General features: G+C 57.3%; 2 protein-coding genes across 2 annotated transcripts in view; one reads left to right on the top strand and one right to left on the bottom strand.

The window, feature by feature from the left end:
- TMEM108 (transmembrane protein 108) overlaps positions 1-15,756 on the top strand; it is a 299,567-nt gene that overhangs the window by 281,461 nt on the left and 2,350 nt on the right. Inside the window, exon 5 of the mRNA XM_081106361.1 lies at positions 9,063-9,217. Coding sequence (XP_080962487.1) covers positions 9,063-9,217 — 155 coding nt within the window. The remainder of the gene's footprint in view (positions 1-9,062; positions 9,218-15,756) is intronic.
- On the bottom strand, positions 11,025-13,269 carry LOC308530051 (cyclin-dependent kinase 11B-like; the record flags this gene model as incomplete). The annotated part of the gene is given in 4 exon segments (XM_081106523.1): positions 11,025-11,924; positions 11,926-12,684; positions 12,688-12,897; positions 12,901-13,269. Coding segments are annotated over 4 exon segments (2,238 nt in total).

The following is a 15,756-nucleotide window of genomic DNA, read 5'->3' as shown; positions in this document are numbered from 1 at the left end:
CGTGGTTCTCCCTGCCCCTGGTCCTTGGCTCTGCCAGTCACAGCTCGATGCCCACTGGTCATACAGGCACAGCTCCCAGGGGCGGGGAGGACCCCACAGGGAGTCCAGTTTACCCTGCACGTTGCAGGAAGAAACGCCAAACTGGAGGGCAATGTGGTCACTCGAGACCCCAGGGTTAGCGAGAGGCAGGCTGGCAGAGAGCCCACAGCGCCTATCTTCCAGCCCAGTGCCCCTGCCACGACACCACCCTGCCCTCCAGGGTCGCCTGTGACTGCCTGTAGTGACGCAGCAGCGGCAGCGAGGAGCCTGGGTGAGACTGGGCACTTGCAAATTACAGCAGAGCCCTCACCTCCTCTCCTACATCCCGTCCACATCCCTTCCTGTCTTTCCTCCCCTCCCGCATCTCTTCCCCTCCTTCCGTCTCTCTCCCCCCAAGAAAGAAGGGCAGAGCAGCTGTGGTCTTGCAGGAAGTTGTTAGCCCTGGGAAAACAGCGCCTGCTGCTAAACTGAGGCTTCAGTACCTGCGAACTGAGCTGTTCGCTCCCCAGTTTTGTGTGTTCACGGGTGTGAGCTGGACGCTGCGTGGACTCATCACTGTCCGCTGCTCCCACTGGTGTTGGTGCAGAAGGGCTCTCCCCAAGTGACCGGCACTTCTTGCTGCTGCTTCCCCCCCCCCAACCCCTCCCCCACCCCCCAGTGTCTCCATAGAGAACCTGCTGTCGTCACTCAGACCCGAGGGCTTCCTTTATGTCTTCGCCAGGTGCTTGATCCTAGATTCTCAGTTTCTCTGATAACCTCACAAGGATGCTCACTGACCTCAGCCCCACCCACCCACCCCACTCAGCTCCCATCCGGCCTCCCTCCGAACCCTCCAGGTGAGGCACCTCTGTGTGCTCACTCAGGACAGCCCGTTCTCCCTCGGGTTGTTACCCTGCTCTCTTGGGGGCCAGAATTTGCCTCCTTGTAATTTTCACTCTGTGCCCTAAGCCATGCCCTCTGAAACTACACAGAACCAGTCAGTCTGCCGGCCCCAAAACATTTGAAATGGCTCTCAAGGTCAGTCTTCTCTTTCCCCAAGCTGCTCGCCCTGTTCCTGCAGGTCCCTCCACGGCAGCAGTTCTCAACCTGTGGGTCGCGATCCCTTTGGGGGTCAAATGACCCTTTCACAGGGGTCGCCTAAGACCATCGGAAAACATATATAATTACATATTGTTTTTGTGTTAATCACTATGCTTTAATTATGTTCAATTTGTAACAATGAAAATACATCCTGCGTATCAGATATTTACATTATGATTCATAACAGTAGCAACATTACAGTTATGAAGTAGCAACGAAAATGATTTTATGGTTGGGGGTCACCACAACATGAGGAGCTGTATTAAAGGGTCGCGGCATTAGGAAGGTTGAGAACCACTGCTCCACGGGCTGCATGGCCCTGGCCCTGGCCCTGCCCCCATCACGGCCTCTCCAGTGGCCCCAGCCCATCTGGCCCCCAGAAGGGAGAGGACAGCGTCCACATGCCCAGCCACGCAGAGCGGCGCGATGGTCCTTTGTTCAGGCAGCGCAGCCTGGCGTCGGCGTTGTCGGTTGCGCTGACCAGCACGTCTCACCCTGGGCTCACCCACTCTGGAGGAGCCCAGCCCCAGAACCTGCACACACAGGAGGCCGTGAGGCAGGTCGTCTGGCCGTCAGGCAGGAGTGTGTGCCTTTAACGTGGCATCATTTCTGCTTGGCACTGCGCCCCACAAGATCTGCTTAATCTGGATTCTGGATCCTCTCCAGGAGCCGCCGCTCCCGCTTTCTGTCTCCTTCCAGTGGGAGAGCAGAGCAGACTCCCATGTCAGGGTGGCAGCCTGTCTGCTCAGGGACCCAGGTCACAGAGGTGAGCATGTTTGCAGGTTGCAGGTTGTATTGTTTCATTAGGCAGCGTGTATTCTTTTCTTTTTTCCTTAATCCTCACCCGAGGATATGTTTATTGATTTGAAAGAGAGAGAGAAACATCAGTGCGAGAGGCTTTGATGTGAGAGAGAAACATCAGTCGATTGCCTCCCATACATCCCCAACCAGGGATTGAACCCACAACCAAGGCATGTGCTCTGGCTGGGAACTGAACCCGCAACCCTTTTGGTGCACGGGACAACGTCCCAACCAACCGAGCCACACCAGCCAGGGCCACACATGTATTCTTAAATCTGATTGTCCTCTTCTAAAACAGAAGAATGAGCCCTAGCCGGTTGGCTCAGTGGATAGTGTGTCAGCCTGCAGATCAAAGGGTCCCAGGTTCGACTCCAGTCAAGGGCATGTACCTCAGTTGCAGGCTCCTCCCTGGCCCTGGTTGGGGTGTGTTCAGGAGGCAACCAATTGATGTGTTCTTCTCACGTCGATATTTCTCTGTCTTTCCCTCTCTCTTCCACTCTCTCTAAAACCAGTGGAAAAATATCCTCGGGTGAGGATTTAAAACACACACACACAAAGAATGACAATAAGAAAATATTGTACTGTTAGCCAATAAATAATGAATCACGGTCATAGTAGGAAGTAACCACACTGGAGACAGCTTTCTAATTTTCCATCCTTCACATGTGCCCAGAGGCTCTAGTTTACAAAGTGAGTTCCCATTATTGTTAACCATTCCAGCCTTAAAACAGACTCACCAGAGGAATAAAATATAGAGAGACAAACACGCTGGGCAAGGAGCACACCCTACAGATGGGGCGTACGTCACCAGGTGATGTGACTTCCCCGGAGCCCCAATCACACGTGAGTCCACCCAGATCTGGTGGTAGAATCTGTTTGTCTGATGGAACACGCTATTTCTCGAGTGCCCATTGTGTGCCAGGCACTGGGCAGTCAGAGATGTGTGCTGTGCTCCCCCGTCCGGAGCCCTCTCCCCGCCGGCTTCCTCTCTGCCTGGGCTGGACAGCAGGAGTAGATCTAGCCTTTGCCCCTACAGGCCACACCTGGGCTTTGCAATTCTAGTCCTTTTGCTATGTGTGCGTGTGGAGCAGAGCAGAGCTTACTGCAAAGCCAGAAACCCCGTGGGCTGCCTAAGCCGTGCATGATCACATCAGCCGCGGCAGAAGTAAGGACACAGCCTGGCACAGCACCTGCAGAATGCTTCCGGCACAGCCTTCAGGTGCTGGGGATAGGACAGGTACTTCGTCAAGGATTATACCCACCTGTGTTCAAAGCAGACTCTGTAGCCCCGTGGACCTCTGACCCCACTTCTTAGGCGTCTGTCCTGCATTTCCACTCCCCTGAGCCCACTCACCAAGGCTCCTGCCTCAGCCCTGGCTGCCTCCACACACAGCTGCTGTCCTCAGTCATGGCCCCGACTTCTCAGGGTCATCGTTCGCCTGGGAAGGCCCAGCGAGGAGGAGCACTGAGAGAGAACACTTGTCCCTGCAGGACGCTGTGCTCTTTAAAGGCACAGGTGCGTGCGTATGCAGACGGTTTTCATAGCTGCACCCCAGGCCTAGGGCTCTGTCTCAGACCTTCCCAACGCCGGCATCTGTCCTAAAGCTCACCCTGCAGCCTTCCAAGAAGGGCCTCCTCCGTTGCCATTTGCCAGGTATTGCAGGCAGCCTGGGTGGCAGGCAGGACCATGCATAGATGCTCTCACATCTGGCTTTTCAGTCCGGCCCTGGCCCTGCTTTTCTCCCTCCTCCAGAGGCCAGACTCCATATGGCGGGGACCACTGAACAGATGGGTGGGTGACTCCCCTGCTCTGGCAGGATCAGGGGGCAGTCTTAGCACATCTCAGGCTTGCCCAACAGGATGTTACCAGTTCCCCTGTCCGCCCAGTCTGAGCCCCACCAGCAGCCAAAGGACCCAGCCAGAGACCGCACACAGGGTTTCAGGTGGCTGAGGAGTGGGATTGGTCGGATCCAGGCCTCCCTGGGCTGGGGCAGGGGAGCCATGCGGCTCCTGAGCTGGTCTCTGCTGCCACCATCAGGACACACTGCCCACCACCTCCCGCCGGAGGCTCTGGGCCTGGTGCTGCATGGACCCTCCCTCGCCTGTCAGCCCTCTGGGTTCTCACCAACTCATGCCACACCCAGTCCTGAGAATGTGGAAGGTGAGGGCAGGAAGCAAGGCCAACCGCGCAGGCTTTCCTCCCAGGCCCGGAGTGCGGCCCTGTGCCTTGCCCCAGAGCACCCGCTCCCTTCCTCCATAGGGTACACCATCGGAGCGTCCGTGCAGGGGTCACCGACCACACTGGTGTGCACAGCGTGGCTCTCGCTGTCTTCGTTGTTCTGAGAATGGCAGTCAAGTCTGAATGTGTGTGTACCTTTTACTCACAGGCCCCACGTGACTGTGACCTTATAAGAAAACCTGTTAGAGTTACTCTTTCCAGTGAAGAGACTAGAGGAGATCAGGACGAGAAGGAAGTGTGACCTGGGGGCTCCTGAGCCAGGTGAACAGGGAGGGAGCAGCCTTTGGCAGGGCAGGGCTGTCCAGGCGTGTCCTCAGCTGACCGGTGTCATGCCCAGGCTCTCAGCTCTGCTCTGTGCTGCCCAACCAGCGCCCCCTGGTGGGGACCTCCTGGGCTTCCTCAGGCATATTCCCTCCGGCCAGGGTGGGGAGTCAGGCAGCAAGTCCCCAGCCTGGCTCCCCCAGGCCCATGGCTTCGGCCAGTCTTGCCGCCTTCCACACCTTCCACATGCTGAGGCCTCCCCTGGACCTGCCCCCTCAGCCTCCAGGGAGGGAAACGATTGCCCCAGCCTGGCTCATCGCACTCCTGAGCCCTCCTTCCCTCCAGGGCCCCGTTAGTCACGCACACAGGGAAGGGCCCCCCGGAAGTGTGTCGGCGCTCCCCGCTCTCTCGTTTCCTAACGTTAGGCCTGCATGGACCGCTGGTGAGGGAGCCTGTGTGATGGGAAGACGTGGCTTGGGGACCAAACACCTGGACGTCATCCCGGCTTCCCACTCGCAGCCTAGGAGACTTGGACAAGTTACCTATCCCCTGGTCCAGTGCCTTCTCCCCTGAAACATGGGGCCAGTGTTCTCTGTCAGTCCGGGGCCTTCGGGAGGCAGACACCAAAACGGGTTAGGCCTCAAGCGGACGAGTGGGGCAGCGGCTGTGAACTATAAAGGGAGGGGCTGGAGCTCTGCCGCCCACGAAAGGAGCGGGAGCCCAGCTGGCGTGGCTCAGTGGTTGAGTGTCGGCCCAGGAACCAGGAGGCCACGGTTCAATTCCAGGTCAGGGCACATGCCCAGGTTGCGGCTCGATCCCCAGTAGGGGGTTTGCAGGAGGCAGCTGATCGATGTTTCTATCTCTATCTCCTTTTCTCTCTTTGAAATCAATTTTTAAAACATTTAAAGAGTAGAAAGGAGAGGGAGGCAGGAGGATTGAGGAGTCTCGAACTGCAGTGCCATTTTAAGGGAGTTTCTAACGGGCCAGTGGAGACCTCAGGCCATGGAGCGTCCCTGTCCTGCAGGAGCAGAGCACTGGTACCCGCCACAGTCCTCATGGCTGGGAGCAGTCCAGGGAGCGCGGCCTCGGCACAGACGTGGTGGCGGGTCCAGGGCAGCAGCTGGGCCATCCCTGAGCTGTGCTCCCTGCAGCAGGGGGTCTGAGCAAAGCGTTTTCGTGGCTGCAGCACTCACTCCAAAGAGATGATGCCTCCAAGGCCCATCGCGGTGCCTGCTGTGGAGAAGGTGCTGTGTTCATGGCAGTGGTCGTGTGGCAGTTACAATTCACCCTGCTGTTAGGATTTGCTGTGCCTTCTCCATCAGGCCTGGGGAGGCACTTTAGCAGGTGCTTGGAAAGGTTGAGTCCTCGGGGAACCTGCAGGAGTTCATTTCCATTTCCTGTCGCACAGGGAGCCTATCCCTGGAACCGTGCCTCCCCCTCAACACAGCATTGTTCCTCCTTCCTCCAATCCCTGGGCTCCTCCTTCCTGCCACACATCTGACAGGTCCAGGATGATCCCCACGGGCACTCCTAGGAGGCCCAGAGGACTTGCTGAGCCCGCACTCCACTTTAGAACGTGAGGAAGTCGAGATCTTGATGTCCTGGGGAGTCTTCACAGCTGTTGCCTTTGGCGGGGAGCAGAGCAGTTGGAGCTTCTACCTGAACCGGAAGGGGGTGGCCAGCACCGGTGTTTGCACAGAGCTGTGTATGTACAAAGCACCTCGTGTGCTGAGGCGCGTCCACTCCAGAGTCCAGGGCAAGATGTGACGGCAGGCATCAACCCGAGGGTCACAGGGACCGGGGTTCAAGTCCCAGGGACGAGCTGGGTGAGCAGGGCCAGCTGTGTTAATACCCAGGAGCTTCCGGCTCCTCTTCTGGAAATGGGGGGGGTGGGGGGGGTGGGGGTTAACAGCAGCTTCCTCCATAGCCGATTCGTGGGTTAAATTGGGTGATAAGGCCCCTAGGTCAGCGCTGGGGGCACATCAGAGATGCCACACGTCTGAGCTGTACTTTCCTTTCCTGGATGAACAGTCAGTCGCTGAAATAATGAGAGTTCTAAGCCACCCGTGGCCTTGAGTCATGCAGCCCCGTTTTCTTCCTGGGCCTCTGTGTGGAGGATGCTGGGAGAATGAGGAGACTGTTAATCACACACCTGTTGTGTGTCAGGCAGCATGTAGGCATTTGCGTTCATGGTCTCTAACTTTCCTTACAAACCTGTGAGGCCCCTGCTGATCAGCGTGGTGAAGTGCCTTGCCTAGTCTAACACATGGCAGAGCCAGGCTTGAACGCAGGTCTTTGGACTCCAAGCCCCAGCTCTGTCGCCAGGCCGGCTCCCATGTGGCAGGGAAGTGCACCTGAGCGGCCCTGGGAGCTGCTGAGAGAGATGCAGTCAGGACGGGAGCACTCACAACACATGAAGGAGAGAGAGGTGAGAACAGAAGTCCCTGTCCCAACCCTCAGGCCACCCCACCAGGGCCAGCCTTCGCACAGGACTCAGGGCGGGAGGGGTAGGGACCTAATTCTGCAACCTGTGCCGGCCCAGGTGCACAGCCCGGCTCCATGGCAGCCTCGCCCCTCTACCCTCTCTGCGGCTGCCGCCAGCTTGACTCCTCAGGCTCTCGCACACCCAGTCCCAGGAGCAGATGGAAAGCGGGGACAGTGAAGAACAGAGACTTGCCCCGGCCCTGCCACTCACACCTGTGACCTGTGGCCAGCCAGCCAGGTGCTCTGGCCATGGCCTTCTCATCTGTGGAGTAAGGCGGTGCCCTAAGTTAGCAGATTTTCAGGCTGCATTCTGCAGCTTCAACCCCTGCCCCTCCCCTCCCCCATTCCCTTCAACCAGTTGAAAGGACTCTTCAGAAGGAAGGGCGGGAAGGAGGAGGAAACGCACAAATTTTAAGTCTATACCAGCCAGACTAAAATTTCTTATAGCTCAAACATTCAGACATTTCCTTCCTATTTTAAAACCTTTTAAGGCAACCCAGAAGAATGGTGAGCAAATTAAAGTCTTCCTGATCAAAGCAGATTGGAAGGCATGGAAACAAACTTGCCTGATCTCTTGAACTTATCTGGAGGTCTCAGGTTGAGATGGCAGCTGGGATGAGAGCTACAGAATTCCTGCCTCCAGGAAAATTCCTGCATCTGAGAGGGCTGGGTGTGGGCCCTGAGGTCGCAGCTGTGTGGGTGCCAGCTTCTGCAGCTGCCCCACACCCTGGCACACACAGGCTCCCGGGTGCTGGCCAGTTGGCTGCTGTGGACAGAGGTGGTCTTCTGCTGCCCCCTGGTGGCCATTGTCACCATGGGTCCAGCCTCCGGGCCAGCTCAGCTTGGGGCCCTGTCTCCCCAGCACAGGTGGTTGGCACCTCCAGGCTGTTGGGTGCACCCTGCCCACCCCTGGCCTGGAGCTTCAACCACCTTACAGGCCCTGGCGATGGCGAGTGTGGGCAGGAGATGCCTGGTCTTCACTTACGGGCTCCTCCCCAAGAGGGATCCTGTCACCCTTGGCATTGCATCACCTGTTCTACGTGGGAGCCTAGACAGCCATCCCAGCTCTCCCATCGCAGAGGCCTCCTTGTTGTCCCAAGTCACTCTGTCACCTGGTTCATCAGCAGCATCCAAATGTATCCCTCCCTGGGGACCTCAAGTCTCAGAGGTTGAACAGACAGGTCGCACGTCAGGCTGTGTTGAGCCCCACCAGGCCCGAATGTGCCGCCTCAGCCTTTGGAGTGTCTTTGTGAGGCAGAATCATGGACAGTGAACAGCAGACATGGGAGTCCAGGTGTCAGGGTTTGCTCTCGGCCGCCTGTGGGAATCAAGGGCTCGTTTGGCTCTGCCCTTCTCTCTGCTCCCCTCCCCTCATCAGTCCAGCAGAGCCACTCAGAATATATGTGCCTTTTCTGCAGCCACGCTCTCCTCCCACCGAATGAGCGTGGCCTTTTCTTGGAGCAGACTCAGGCGTGGCACTGCAGTGCCCACAGATAACTGAAGTTACAGCCCAGCCTCCTGCCTCACAGTCTATGGACACAACCCTCTGGTCTCATCTCCTGCCTGGCCTCATCTCCTGCCTCGCTCCTCCACACCCCACTCCAGCCGTGCCAGCCTTTTCTCACACATCAAGCTTGTCCCTACCTCAAGCCCTTTGCACGTGCTGTTTTCGTTACCTGAAACACACTGCCCCCTGTTCTGCACGTGGCTAGTGCCCCCCATTCTATTTTTAGCTCTAGTTCACCTCCTAGGGAAACCTTCTGTGATGACTCTAACGCACTCTCTCCCCCAGCTCACCTCCACTGTCTCTCTCCCTTCACCCTGTTTTATTTTTCTGAACAGTTGTCACTATCTGAATTCACCTTATTCATTCCTTGTGTATTATGCATAGATTGTCTGACCCCTCTGCACCCTCCATACACACCTAGAGGGGAAGCTTACGAAAGCAGGGCATCCTTGTCTTTCTTCCACCCCAGCACCTGGCACAGGCACTCAGCATACGTGGGTATTTGATGAATGAGCGCACACATGAATTAATGAGTGGGGTCAGTGGCTGACTGGGTGGCCATCACCGCGCTCCTGGGGACTGGCCTCTGTCACTCGGGAATGCTGCTCCGTGCTTGTCCCCCTCCCTCTCTAACCTGGACTCTCTCCACAGCGGTCTTGCTGACAGTGTGCTGCCTGAGGAGGAAGAAGAAGGCAGCCAACCCGGAGAACAACCTGAGCTACTGGAACAACGCCATCACCATGGACTACTTCAACAAGCACGCCGTGGAGCTGCCCAGGGAGATCCAGTCCCTCACCACCTCTGAGGTACGGAGCCCCGACCAGGGGTGCCCCTGGAGGTGCTGGCCCCACTGCCCGGAGAGTCACAGGCTCCCGAGAGAGCTGTGGAGGGAGCATCTGCGCGTTTCCAGGCGCCTTGCTCCTCGAAGCATGGTCCCCGGGCCAGCAGCACAGGAGGCTGCAGCTTGCCCAGCCCTGTGATCAGGGTCTGCACTTCAGCGACAATCCCAGGCACCTTATGCACATGTTAAAGTTTTAGAGTCACTGTTCCTGGGAACAAGCCAACAAATATTCACAGAGCACACGTGTTACTCCCCGGGGACTGTGGAGATGAGAGCTTGCTCCCCAGGGGCCCAGATTGGAGCCTCATGCATCATTCAGAAACAATGCAGACTAGGGGAGATGCAAGAGGCATCACAGAGCTGTGGGCACCCGAGGAAGTCTGCTCAGAGGACTTAGCAGGTGTCCTAGCAAAGAGCGTGGCTAAGTCAGATGGGGTGGTTGTGGGGTGTCGCTGAGGAGCATTTGGCCAGAACGACCTGGCTGGCTGGTTAGAGAGCTGGGCTCGGGACCCAGGTCTCTGACTTGGGCGCTGTACCCTTTCCACTCTGAAGAGAAGGTGGGTAGAGGCCAAGGTGCAGCAGGATTGGCAGGTGGATGGGCATGGTCTTGAATGGGCCTGAATAGACTTTAGTCGTGGGCAGCAGAGGGTCATTGGAAATTCTGAGTTTTGTGTGACCGGGTTTTAGGACAAGGCAGAGGCTGGCCCACCTTGAGTGTAGGCTGCAAACCTCTGAGCTCTAACTTCCTCATGTTCTCTTTGCAAAATCAGCCCCGAAAGCCAAAGGTGAAGGGCAGCGCTTGTGAGCATACAACGGGAAGGCCAGGTAGTCTTTCCAGCCCAGAGCACAGGCCATGGGCACAGCTAGAGGCTCTGATGCAGAGGCTGCCGATCGACACAAGCTCAGGGTTGCGCACGAAGCTCAGTTTGGCTGCAGAGTGGATTGTATCGGCATCCCTCCCAGGGGGTCTACGCCCCTCTTTGGGCTTTAGTGCAGGGTGGGGAACATCCGACCCACGGGCCCTACAAGAACCTCGAAATCATTTGCCAAGGCGTTAGGGGTGAGTTAATTGTTTGATTAAATATTGCAGGCTGATTTTTTTTCAATATCTTTTATTGAGTTTTTACAGAGAGGAAGGGAGAGGGATAGAGTTAGAAACATCGATGAGAGAGAAACATCGATCAGCTGCCTCCTGAACACCCCCTACTGGGGATGTGCCCACAACCAAGGTACATGCCCTTGACCGAAATCAAACCTGGGACCCTTCAGTCCGCAGGCCAGCGCTCTATCCACTGAGCCAAACCGGTCAGGGCCAGGCTGATTTTTAAGTTGATAATTTTGTAGGGCCCGCAAATGATGTTATACATATCCAAATGGCCTGTGGCAGAAAAAAGGTTCCCCACCCTGAGCTAGAGTGATGCTACCATTTGTCCCACCTCCCTGGGCACGCGTGTGCCCTGCAGACCACCCACAATGATCATGGGTCACAGGGTGTACTCACTGCCTTTTTTTTTTTTTCATTTAATCTCTTGTTCTGGATTTATTTTTTTATTATTTTTTCCCCCATAAGGAAATAAGGTTTAATTCTACAAATTTACAAGCCAAGACAAAATAGAAACAAAATGTGGAAAACGAGGCCAGCAGTTCAACTCGAGGCCACGTCACTGCAGCCCGGGTCGCAGCAGCCTGTCATCCCGGCAGGACTGGGTCTGACCACAGGCTGCCTCTGCTCCTGCCCCTGGTCCCGCTGTTTCTGGGGTCCACTCTGAATCTCAGAACTTGAGGCTGAAGCCAGGGCCTGTGGCCGAGGCCCCCTGGTTGGTGGTGGTGAGGTGGAAGCCAGTCTCCTTCAGGTCATCGTCACCCAGCTGGCTGTAGCCGAGGCCTCCCTCGGGGGGTCTAAGGCTGGGGCCACGCTTCACCCTTTGCTGTTCACTCTTGGCGGGCCACGTGGGGAACATTGAGGGGTCGATGGGGAGGGGGGTCTCGTGGAAATACTCGTGCTTGAGAGCGTCCTCTGCGCTGACCCTCCGCTCAGGAAAGTAGGTCAGGAACTTGTTCATGAGGTCAAAGCCCTGGTCGGAGAGCAGTGCCCCGAAGCGCTTGCGCAGGTTGTTGTAGGGGTACTCAGTGAAGGTCATCTTCTTCACAGCGGGCTGCTGATTGTAGCCAGGCCAGATCTTCTCACTGGGCGTCCCCAGGTCCTTAAACACTTTGTTGATCTGATCAATCTCCGACTTCCCTGGGAACAGTGGTTTCTGTGTCAGCAGCTCCCCAAAGATGCACCCCACAGACCACATGTCCACGGCCGTGGAGTACTCCTTGGCCCCCAGCAGCAGCTCTGGGGCGCGGTACCACAAGGTCACGACAACAGGGGTATAGGCCTTCAGAGGGGACCCGTACTCCCGCGCCAGCCCAAAGTCGCCCACCTTGAGGATGCCGGCGTGGCTCAGCAGCAGGTTGGAGGTCTCGAGGTCTCGGTGCAGGATCCAGTTGTCATGTAGGTGCTTCACTCCGCACAGCAGCTGGATCATCAGTGTCTTCACCTCCCCTGGCAGGAACGGCTGCTTCATGGTCTCCATCAGGCTCTTGAGGTCATGCTCCACGTAGTTCATCACAATGTAAATCTTGTCCATGTTGCTGCCCACGACGATCTCCCTGGCCGTCACGCACGATGTTGGGGTGCTGCGCCTTGAGAATGGTGCTGATCTCCCTCAGCGACGTGATCGGAAAGCCTTCCTTCTCCTTCTCCATTTTCAGCCGCTTCAGAGCCACAGTCTCCCCTGTCTTCTTGTCCTTTGCTCTGTACACCACCCCGTAGGTGCCCTCCTCAATCCTGTTCAGGCACTGGAACTCCTCCACACTGTGACAGCCCTGCAGGGCGGGCAGGCACTTGGGCAGCTCCTGCTTGGGCTCGATGGGCGACAGGGCTGGGGAGTCGGCCACGAACTCGCCTTCCGTCAGGGCGGTGCTGTGGGGGGTGCCCTCGCCCACCCCTTCCTCCCCTTCTTCACTGTCCCCGGAACCTCGGTCAAATCCAACAACGAGGATGTGGTGCTCAGCCGCTCGCTCTCCGTCTTCACTCATTTCTTCCTCACTCACCTCCTCTGCCGACTGTCCAGACACGTCCTCGGGGTTGCTCCCAGTCTCCTCTTCCTGCTCTGAGTCTTCACTGCTGCTCCCCTCCTCCCCGTCCGCCTCCTCCTCCTCAGAACCCGACCCTGACTCCGCTGAGGGGGACTCGGCCGAGCTGGTCTTCCGCTCGTTGTCGCTCATGTCTTGTAGGACAGACAGCAGGCCTCTCTCTTCCGCCTTCTCTTCTTTCACCGGCTTCCGGCCGTCTCCCAGCGCAAACCTCTCCCGCGGAGGCCGGGGCGGGCTACGGCTCCGGTGGCTGGCCTTCACGTTATCGCCCTGGTCCTCTCGCACTGCTCAGTGCTGGTGCGGTGCAGAGGCCTCCCTCCCGGCCTCCCGCAGCCTCCGCTCCCGCTCCCGCCCCCTTTCCAGCTGCTCCAGGCGCTCCCTCTCTCGGTCCCTCTCTCCCCGGAAATGCTCTCTCGCCATCTCCCGCCGCTTCCGCCTCTCCCACTGCCGGCGGGCTTCGTCCCGCCCCTCTCGCTGCTGCTTCCGGCGCGCGTGCTCCCTCTACGGCTCCTTCACTCTGGCGTGCTTGCCCCCTTCTGCTGAGTGACTACGATGCCTGCGTTTCTCTTGTCTCTTCTCATCTTCGCTGTGATGAGCTTTCTCTTTCCGTGACATTTGCTGGGGTGGTCTGATAGCCAAAGAATCACCGTCCTCTCCTCTGTCCTCCATGGAGCCCTCCCTCCTGTAGGGCGAGCTCCTGACGGCGATCTCCATGCGGTGGTCCCTCAGCTCCCCCTCCTCCAGGGAATCCCAGTCTTCGGAATCTTTGAAGTGCTTTATCTCCGCCTTCTCCTCTTGCTCCTTCCGTCGCTTCTTTTCCTGGAGAATCTCATCTAAGGTCTTCACTTTCCAAGAGTCCTTTGCACCACCCATTGGAGTGAAGCCACGCTGCGCCGTCGCAGCTGGTCCGGAGCCTGAAGAGAAACTGCGCTGGGCGTGTGCCGGGGCCTCCTTTTATCCTGCGTCGGCGCAGGATGATGACGTCAGGGAGGGCCGAAGCCGCAGGTTCCCGCTGGAGAATAGGGCCCTGTGTGTCACTTCCGGCTTTGGTGGTTTGATGACACGGGCGGTGGAGCCAGTCCAGGCGCCCTGCCCCGTCGTCCCTCGTGGCCTGGTCGCCTTCTGGGCCGGGGCGCTGGTCGCTGGCGCCGCCCTGGTGGCTCTTCCCCTGCAGTGCCGACCGGAGCCGCTGCTCCTTACACAGAGCAAGGCTGCCCGCCAGGTGGTCAGTGGTTAGAGCGAAGCGCTCTGCACTGGGGGGGCGGGGGGGGGGGCCGCGGGGGGCGCGTGCGGTGATTGCGGGTTGGATTCCGGGTCCGGTTGGGGTCGTGCAGGAGGCAGCCAGTGGTTCACTCCCACATCAATGTTTCTCTCCCATCCTCTAAAATCAATTTAAAAACAGGGTGGGCGAGCAGCCCTAGCTGGTTTGACTCAGTGGATAGCATCAGCCTGTGACTGAAAGGTCCCGGGTTCGATCCCAGTCAGGGGCACATGCCCGGGTTTTGGGCTTGATCCCCAGTGTGGGGCCTGCAGGAGGCAGCTGATCAATGATTCTCTCTTTTCTCTCATCGTTCATATTTCTATCTCTCTCCCCCTCTTCCTTCCTCTCTGAAATCTGTAAAAATATATTTAAAAAAAAAAAAAGACAAGAACCACCCCAGCCAGTTTGGCTCAGAGGATAGTGGGTCCACCCATGGGCTGAAGAGTCCCGGGTTCGATTTCCGTCAAGGGCATGTACGTTGGTTGCAGGCTTGACGCTCAGCCCTGATTGGGTCGGGCAGAAGGCAACCAATGGATGTGTCTCTCTCATACCAATGTTTCTCTCTCTGTCTCTTCCCCTCCCTTCCACTCTCTCTAAAAAATATTAATGGGAAAATATCCTCAGGTGAGGATTAACAAAAAAAAAGAGAGAGAGACAAGAACCAAGGTTTCTAGTCTCCCCGGCAACAAAGGCTGCTGGGCAGGCTTGGTCCCTGAAGTTATGTGGGACATGGCCCCTTCCTTCCTTCTTGTGGCTCCTGCGTCTTGCAGGGTGTTTCCTGTCTCCGGTGGAAGCTGTGTCATGAGCCTGGGAAGGAAACTGGGGAAACCCAAGGAAACAACGTCTGCCAGGGTCCTGCCCCATCGGTCCAGGGGTTCCCAAAGGTGTGGAAGGAGTCAGCGAAGAATGAAGGACATGGGGACAGCGTTCAGTTGATCAGCATAGCCAAGTTCTCTTCTTTTTTTATTGTCCTGTTACAACTGTATATATACTACTCGATTCTATAAGCATGCTTGTATAGTCACATCACGTTAATGTTTGGGGTCCTCCCTTGACCTTCGTACTCTCTGCCTCTTAGTTGCCGGCTTTGGAGGCCGCCAGGAGCTTTGCCCAAGCACATTCGCAGGTGCCTGCCCCCCTTAGGGTGGACGAAAGCTGCAGAACACGGGTCTGGGCCATGCGGGCGAAATTGCGATGCCCAAAAGGTGCTGGGAAACTTTTCCAAGCTTGCGTTCCTTTCCCTCTTCCTCCTCCTTTCTTCTTTCTGACCTGAGTTGCTTCCTAAATACCTTTTTCCTTTTCACCCAGAGAAGAGTCTCTGGTCGCCTGGGTGGGCACCAGCTTTGTGAGACTAAGTCCGGCCCACAGTCCCTCCGCAGCTCAGCCCGAAAGCCCCGGAGAAGGGCTCTGCCCCCTGACATGCCCCCGTTGTCCTTACTTAGAGGCAGGCTTGTGCCACCCTCAGGTGGGCACTCAGCTAATTCCGGACACTGAGGGAAATTCTCGTCATCAGAGAAGACATTTCACCAACAAATGGCCTTTCTCTTCCTTCATCTCTTTATTCTCCATAAAGCAGCACATATTGCTCAAAATGATATGTTTCACTTAAAAAGAAACTTCAGAGATTTCATTGTGGCTTCCGAGAGAGAAGACATGCAGGGCAGGTTTGTCTTAGACCAGTCAGCCCTGGGCCTGCGGCTCAGCCTCTACCCTGGAACCGCCTGCAGGGCCTGAGGCTCCAACCTGTTTAGAACAAGTGGTGCCTTTTCCCCTGAACCAGTTCCCCAGGCTGTGTCAGTACAGCCGTCCCGTGGCCCACAGGTGCCTGCAGCCCTGGGCGGTGCCCTCCCGTGGCACCTGAGTGCCTGCAGCCCTGGGCGGTGCCCTCCCGTGGCCCACGGGTGCCTGCAACCCTAGGCAGTGCCCTCCCGTGGCCCACAGGTGCCTGCAGCCCTGAGTGGTGCCATCCCATGGCCCATGAGTGCCTATAGCCCTAGGCCATGGGGCCACAGCCCTTCAGATGCCCAAGCACTAGAGGGCCTGTTCCCACTCCTGGGCTGTGGAGACAGACTGAGTTGTTCACTCCCACAGAGATTCAG

The sequence above is a fragment of the Myotis nattereri genome (assembly GCF_964212035.1).
Source record: "Myotis nattereri genome assembly, chromosome: 14".
In the NCBI taxonomy this organism is placed as follows: domain Eukaryota; kingdom Metazoa; phylum Chordata; class Mammalia; order Chiroptera; family Vespertilionidae; genus Myotis; species Myotis nattereri.
This window is presented reverse-complemented; position numbering and strand designations above follow the sequence as displayed.